The sequence below is a fragment of the Notothenia coriiceps genome, unplaced genomic scaffold (genome assembly GCF_000735185.1).
Source record: "Notothenia coriiceps isolate Sejong01 unplaced genomic scaffold, NC01 NC01_scaffold00033175, whole genome shotgun sequence".
Lineage (NCBI taxonomy): Eukaryota > Metazoa > Chordata > Actinopteri > Perciformes > Nototheniidae > Notothenia > Notothenia coriiceps.
The window spans coordinates 98666-106954 of NW_011365876.1; the positions used below are offsets into that span (position 1 = coordinate 98666).

Here is an 8289-nt window from a genome sequence, read left to right on the forward strand (position 1 = left end):
AAGGTCTAACGAGAGAGAGGCGCTCCAGAATTGACGTGGCAACTCTCCCGTGAAGTCAGAAGCTCCGGCTCTTAGACTTGTTTTGTGAATTCTCCGGCCGAAGCTCCTAAATAAACCATCAGTGTTTGACATCAAAGCTCCAGCTCTCCCCGTGTCTCCTTCATGAGTCGGTGACTCCTCTTGCACTGCTACACAGAAGTTTCCCCCACACATATATGTTTTAATGTCTAATAACAGAATATATATATATATATATATATATATATATATATTGGAGTTTGCTTCTTTTTTCTATTTTCTCTTACTGTGTGTATTTTTAACCAATACACTAAGAGAAAGATTTGTTGTTGTATAATTGTATTGTTTTCATTTTGTGGGTATTTAAATATATAATATAATGCCTTAGTGTTTCTGTTATTAATTTGAAATGTAAAATGAATAATACAATTTAAGACAAAGTTAATAATAGTGCATGTTATATGTTTTTGTTGAATACAAGAAAAGAATATGTTTTTAAATCATTTAAAATCAGGTATTCGGGTAAAAGGAAAACATTATAACTTAAACCATCAAACCAACAAATAAAAAGCCGCTTGACTTACATGCCGAAGCGCAGCGTTCCTGACACGTATGTTTGCCAGTGAGCGCAGTAGAACATGAACATCCCGGCGAAACAGCAGAAGAACATCCAGTCCGGGTTGGTGCCCATCTGCACGGCTATACTGGTTCCCAACACCACAAACACTGTACACACACATGAACACAGTCAGCTTTAGAGAACGAGTCTCAGAATAAAGACAAAGTGGATCAGAGTCCAGCCGGAGAGAACTGACCGGTGGAGAGGGAGTCACAGCCGTGGTCGAACAGCTCGCCCAGCGGAGAGCTGCTGTTGGTGCGTCTCGCCTGCTTCCCATCAATGGCGTCCAACGACTGGTAGATGAACAGACCCACCGCACACAGCAGGTACGCCCAGAGAGGAGCCTGAAACACACGCACATTCATATCAAACTCAAAGCACATAACAGGTAAAAGAGATCTCAGATCAGGTGACCCAGACAAAAGAATTACTTGATACTATACCTGCCTTAAGATATTGATACTCAACTATTGAATTAAGTTATTAATTAAGTAAAACCTCCCTGTTTCTGATGTGCTTTGGGGCTCTGCAATATGGAGAAACAAAAATATCACGATATTTCTGATCAATATCTCAATGATGATATTAGGACAATAATGTATGGTTTGATTTTTTTTCCTTCACAAATTATTTACACATGGAGAAAATTCTGATAAATAATCATCAGTAAAGTGGATTTAATGATTAAGTGGGTAAAGACGAATAGTATAACAGCTAGGACAGTCCAGTAAGTTCAGAAAGCACATTCACATATAATGGAATGCAGCCTCAAAACCAGGAAAAGACTACTCTGACAGTATAAGAAACTCAAAACAATATGTAGTCTCGTATTACAACATAATGGCAATAGTTTTTCTTCATCTGCTTTAATTTGCTCTTAATGCCAATTTATATTCCATCAACTCTGCAGCTCCTTCAGTGTCTTTTAAACAACACAAAAACATGCTTTTATTCATGGCTTTATTCTAATGTATTCTCCTTTGCTGTAAAAACTCACAAAAACCTACTGCAAATGTTTTACATTAAAACCCTTCCTGCAGCTACCTTTCATGCTGATTTTCATAATATTTTGTTTTTTATTCACAGTATCATTACAGATACAAATCCAATATGGAGAAGCAACTGGAGTGAATTACTAATTTTAACATTTAAAATGCTTTAAGATGAACCCTGACCTGTTCAGTGGCCGTGGGGCAGTAGTAGATGAGCACCAGGGTGGTGAAGACGTTGGTGGCCAGGCCGATGATGGTGATGAGGTTGGGGGCGATCCAAGCGGGGACTCGTCCCACCAACCACTCCCAGTAACGCTGCATCAGCGGCTCCAGCAGGGAGCGCCCCGCACTGCTGTACCTGTGGGGGGGAACAGCAGCCAGGAGAGGATTTACGCCGGAGATTTATCAGAAATAATGATGGTGACACAATATAGGAGTCGTGATGAGAGCAGTGGAATACAAATAAAACTAACTTGTATTAGGGATGGAACATAACTTGTTTTAATACTGAAATGCTATAGGAAAGATTACAATTTTCAAAGCTGCAATTGTTATATAGTTTATTATAATAAACAACTGTACAACTATTCTGAATACATACAGCTCTGGGGAAAAACACTCCAAATGTTTCTTAAATCTCAATCTCTACATGTATGGCAGCCATTCCATTCCGGTGTCTGTTGACAGAAATGTTTTCAGTAGTTTATAGAATCAAACAAACTCAAACACATACCTATAAATAGTAAAAACCAGAGAAACTGATCATTCTGCAGTGGTCTCTTAATGTTTTCTGTATAATGCCAATTTTGAATGTTAATCAAATACTGGTATGCATACCCTATGTAATCAGATAAGTTTCTTATATTATCGGAAACATAAAAAAAAAAGGTTGAGAATGATCAATCTCAAACAGTAACTAAGTTTTAAATTATTTGACTAAATGTATCCTATTTGTGAAACCTACTTGTGAAACTGGAATTTTATTTAATTATTTTGCAACCATGGTATGTTTTTAAGTTCTATTACCATGTTGTTTCATTTTTTAGCAATCTCTGGAACAAGTATTTCCCTTCGGAATACATAATAATCCAACTTATAGTGTAAGGCAGGGGTCGGCAACCCTAAAATATTTAAATTGTATTTTCGGATCCTGAACGAGACCGTCGCCAGAGCGCGTCTCCCCGTTACCTGCAGAAGGAAGCCATGCACGCAACACAGCGCAGAAGGAAACAAAACATTTAAGAAATTTAGACCGCAACAGAATTAACAAGCGACTGCCTGTTTTTCCTGGCCAAGGACAGGTTCCTTGAACACAACACGAGCCTAACGTGTCAAAACGTGGTGTAGTGCTGACGGAGGGCCTGGCCCACGGAACGCCGCTCCAGCACTTCCAAAATTGTAGTACACAGAGCTGTACACATGCCACAGTTTTTGTGTGGCTGTGTCTTTAGTTGTAAGCCCAGTGGTGATCTGTTCATCTGCCATCAAGTGGCGGACTGGCCATCGGGCCACTAGGTCCAACGTTCCCTCCCCCCGTTGACAGTTCACATGGGCTGGGCTGGATGAGATTCCCAGGCTGATTTTCAGTCCCAGTCAGTCCCTGTCTGTCATACTGATCATACAATAACGCCATAGAAAATAATATGCTACATTACAGTAGGCCTACAACTACTTCTGGGTCTCTGTGTGTCATTCAAGCTCGGCCCTGCGTGTGTGGCACGAGCGTATTTTGTGTGAGCGAGCAAGAGAGAGCGGTACCGGGGATTATTGCATCCGGTTAGCTAGCTATACTAAGGAATATAAAGAGCTTTTTCTACAACCAGGTGGAAGAGAGCTCATCTGTCAGACTAAGAGGCTGATAACCTCAGCTGAGTGAGGTAAAGGCACACCTTTATACGATCATTATAGTTATAAAGAGAATAAATAAAAAACAGGTATAAAATACTATATGACGGTAAAAGAAAGTTGTTATTAATAAACAAGAATAGAGTTTGAAAAGGGAGTGATTTGTAAAATATCCGTAAAGAAAAAGTACCGTAATTTTCGGACTATAAGCTGCGCCTTTTTCCCTATTTTTCGACGCTGCGGCTTATACAACGGTGCGGCTAATCTATGGATTTTTACAGCTAACGGCCAACACCTTTAACTCTATGGGCTCTATGGCCGGTCCGCGGACCCCCACCCTTTAAGCGGCGGGTTCCAGCAGGAAAAGCTGGAGGCCGGAAAAGAGTGAGACAGGTAGCGCGCAAAAGTAAAAGTGGAACCGAGAGTGGTATGCCGCTGCTGCGGCTGCGGCTTATATTCAGGTGCGACTTATAGTCCGAAAATTACGGTAAATCTGTTTACAGTTCCGTTTCATATGGTAGAGCCTCCAGCAAAAAGGCGGGCTAAAATCCTTGATTATTCTATTAAACATGCGGGGTTTTTATGTGATTTCATGCAGTAAAATTTGCTTACATCACAGCCGTGGTGCTGAACCATGTGGATCCTCTGGTGCCTTACATCAGGTCTGAACGAACACACACACACACACACACACACACACACACACACACACACACACACACACACACACACACACACACACACACACACACACCCCCACACACACACTCTCTCTCTCTCTCTCTCTCTCTCTCTCTCTCTCACACACACACACACAGACGGACACTCTCTCGTATAGTCTGACCAACTTCAATCTTGTAGGCTACTCACATTCGTTTCTCGTAGCCCTCGAAAGGCGTTTTGGAGGGTTGATGCCTCGGTGAACGTTGAGTTGGTTTGGCTTTTCTTGTCTGCAGCAGCAGAAAGCATTTTTCGAATGTGTTGAATGAATCAAAGTGGGTCGTCAACCGTCGATTTTCTCTAAGACTTATGCTCCAACACACAGATGGCACGGGGTCAGAACTAAGTTTCCCCCACTTTCGTGCAAGACATCGGGGTTACTGCTTTGCGTCGGTCTTTTAGCAGAAATGTTCAACGGGTAAATGAGATGGATCAGATTTTTTCATCTTTGGTGTTTTCTCTCTCGCTGTGGAGTTCCACACGTTCACTTCTACGGTGTTGTTTTACCTTCTGTGATGCGCGAGCTGATGACGTCGCGTCATCATCATCACTACTTCACGAGTTAACTTTTTTTTTCTCAACTTTGTGTGGAAAAATGCGGGGATTATGCGGCCTTTTGATAAATATGCGGCCTTTTAAAAATCTGCGCCATTTTGCTGATTATGTGGTAAATTCTGCGATCGCAGGATCGCGTTTTTCTGGGGGGTCTAATATGGGTGTTGAGAGCTGTATCCATAGATCTCCTAATGTTGCTCTCAAAGTGCACCAGATTGATGCTTTTAACTTCAATATAAAAAAAAAATCTTCCCGGGGGAGCATGCCCCCGGACCCCACTAGAGGAGGTGAGGACCATGATAATATGCACACATCTTGTGTCCATATCTTTCTGTTTGGGTGGTCATGCCATGGCATGTGCGTGTCATAGTGATCTTAATGTGGATTTGGCACACTGATCACATTTTTATTTTTTTAAAAGGCACTTCATATCAGAAAGGTTGCTGACCCCTGGTGTAAGGTTTTCCCTGAGCGTCTCAGTCAGCTGACTCACCTGTGCTCCTCCAGTCTCTTGAGCTGGTGTCGGGACAGGGGGGGTGTGGGCAGCTCGATCAGCCTGCGCAGCACTCCGGGGGCCAGCCAGCAGGCCGCCTCCATGCCCAGGCCCGGCCCAGGGTCCTTTTCCCGGCCAAGGCCTCGGCGAGAACGCAGGCCCCCCCCTTGCTGCTGCTGCTGCCCCGTGGCGCTCATGGAGCCCTGCTGCCTGCTGCTATGGTCCCCGATGGCTCTGGCTCCGCCTCTGCCACTGTCCTGCCGGAGGGGCTAAAGATCCACAGTGGGGCTGGATGAGGCTGCAAAATACGTACAAACAAGAGACCACTGTCACGATACTGTCCCGTGAAAATATATTTGAAGAGCGTTTCATCATTGTTTAATCTGATGATTATTTGTTATACTTTCTGTCAGATCTAAACCAATACCTGCATTTTAATATGTGCAGATACAGATATTTAGTATTTGGCGAGCATGAACTCCTGAGGTTCTTTCACGTGATGCTTTTGCAGATGCTAAATTAAATTAGCATTATTGTAAGAAGCCGCTCAGGATGTTGATGTACACACATTACAAGCTGCTCTCTTGCTTTTCTGTATTTCAAGAATAAAATATTTCCAAACGAAGGACACATTGAGTAAGCCCTCTGCTACTAGCTCCTCAGACTGCAGACTGTCTCATGTTACGTTTTGGCGGCACAAACTGTACCTCAATCTCAAATAATTCTGGGAGACAAAAATAAAAAATGAGCTTTAAGTAATACAACATATTATTTATTTGTGCTACAATATTTTAGGATTAATGGTGCTTATAATTGCACCATTAAACACTGTATAGAGCTAAACACACGACAATAGGCCAGCTTGATCAATATATGGAACTGATTAGTTCATTACGTCAGGATCAGCACCCATTATTAAAATTCGGTTCAGATCAGTCCCAAGACAAGTCTGATAATAAGTCTGCCACTGGTTTATATATTATAATAACAAGTGAAACATAAGTCTAATATCAGGCGAGAGAGATTAGTCACTGGGGGTGGATAAAGTACATGACTATTTCAAATTACTAATGCCAGTGTAAACATAAAAGTAAAACATTGAAAAAAGAAAATTATACAAAAGTACAGCAAATGCTTTGACATCTAGATATACAGACCAATAAAGACTGTATATAAAGAGGACATATACGTATCCAGATGAATCATGTCTAATGATACATCATTATTTAGTGGTGAACATGTTTTGCAATTATAATTTAAATCACTCAAGTAACTTAAGTTATCAAATTAAATAAAAAAGTAGTAGGATATAAAGAACATATTTGCCTCTGAAATCAAGTGGAGTGGAGGATCAAGTAGTACAAAATGTAAATACTCAAGTAAAGTACAGGTCCCTCTAAATTGAACTTAAGTACAGTAGTTGAGTAAATATACTTAGTTACTCTCCACCACCAAAATGATCAGAAACTGCCCTGAACACACACGTGTTATTGTTAGCACCAGGGCTTACATCAGTGTATACTACAGTACTAACCACATGACTGCACTAAGTACCTGACATGAATATCAACTATGAACACATGAATACCAAATAAGACCCCATTATCTGCAGACATTGACAGGGTTTATTCAGATAACTGTTGCCAACTGTAACAACCAAAGACAGTGTGTGATCTACTTGATGGACCGTGTCCGTGGTACTAACCCATTTATTGTGACTGTCAGCAACACATGAGCTACTGACGTTAGCAAAACAACCTGCTACCAGCGGTTTGCTAATGCTAGCATGCTAGCTGCTTCCTCCAGTATTGCTACTGTTGAAAATTAGCATTAGCTGGTAGCTACGGAAGACAATGTTGTCACTTTAATATTTTTAAATAGTTTGCTTCATGTTGGCTTATTATCACTTATTCACACCATCATTAATGAAAATATCATCGCCTCTTAAAAATATTGATGAATGTAGAGTGTACTCTTGACACCTGCGCTGATGAGTGCGGCTAGTTGAAGTTAGCTTGACGAGCTAACCCCAGAGACAGCTAAATGACGGATGTAACACCGACTGACCTGGCCGATTAAAGGACGAGAGCAGCGGACAGTCCGAGGGGCAAGGAGGGCGCTTCAAGCCAGCAGACAGGACCCCTCTGTGGGTGGTTAGTTTATACGTTTCTCTCTATCAGACGTAGACCACCGGAGGGACGATTTGCAGCTGGAGGTGGATCACCAGTACCGGTGTCACAGTGGTTGTTGCAGCTAGTTCACGTCAGTTCACGTTAGCCATCAAAGAAATCTCGCGTTGTTCTAATCATCATAGGCCCTGAGTTTGGTCTCCCAGGCTATTCAAGGAGAAATTCAATTTAACATTGTTTTTCCTAAAATGAAACTGTGCACGGATTTTGAAGTTTAAAATGCACCAAAAGCAAGGGACGTCCAATTTGAATTGTTTAATGGTTTAGGCTTTTTTCTGGTGTCCACAGGAAAAAAACTGTATTATGGTAGAAGAAGTTCTGAGGAGTGGTGGAGTCGAACTACTGTAATTCATACTTCAGTTGAATATTTACATTTAATGCAACTTTATCATTTTACTCCACTACATTTTTTATGACAGCTTTAGTTACTTTAGATTTAGTTAAACACATTTTTATCTCCGTCCTGTCCAACATACAAATTAATGCAGCAGTTAAATGGTCAAATATAGTTTGGGGCAAACATTTTCCCCTCTCCTAGTTAGAAAGTGATACATGTCTCAAGACAGACCTTCTCTAAATGTATTTGGTTTAGTGTAACGTCATGTCAAACAGCAATAGTGTCAATGGGATCAAATAATATATAGTCAAGATCAATCCAGGAAACCTAAAGGGGATGAGGTATCTTGTTCCAGACTTTGTCTGCAGGTCTGAATTCTCTGACTTTAAAAACACCTCCTCTAAACCCGTGGTTCTCAACCTTGGGGTTGGGACCCTCAAGTGGGTCCAAAGATATTTTCTTGGGTAATAGTAACCACTTGCCATGCAGCAACACTACAGCTGTACAGTTTATGAGCAATC

The 8289-nt window shown here is 41.4% G+C and overlaps 1 protein-coding gene across 1 annotated transcript; it reads right to left on the minus strand.

The window, feature by feature from the left end:
- Positions 1 to 598: 598 nt before the first annotated feature.
- cept1b (choline/ethanolamine phosphotransferase 1b) lies at positions 599 to 7677 on the minus strand. Its single transcript, XM_010789658.1, has 5 exons — positions 7310 to 7677; positions 5243 to 5540; positions 1813 to 1987; positions 834 to 981; positions 599 to 744 (listed from the first exon to the last, which is right to left on the minus strand). Exons 2-5 carry the CDS (start codon positions 5437 to 5439, stop codon positions 599 to 601), a joined length of 666 nt encoding a protein of 221 aa, XP_010787960.1. The 5' UTR covers positions 5440 to 5540; positions 7310 to 7677.
- Between the last annotated feature and the right edge of the window lie 612 nt (positions 7678 to 8289).

Coding starts and splice junctions, on each gene's coding strand:
- cept1b (XM_010789658.1), bottom strand. CDS start 5,439: ATGAGCGCCACGGGGCAGCAGCAGCAGCAAGGGGGGGGCCTGCGTTCT. Junction 1,988..5,242: donor AAGAGACTGGAGGAGCACAG/GTGAGTCAGCTG, acceptor TCCCCCCCACAG/GTACAGCAGTGCGGGGCGCT. Junction 982..1,812: donor GCCCCACGGCCACTGAACAG/GTCAGGGTTCAT, acceptor CGTGTGTTTCAG/GCTCCTCTCTGGGCGTACCT.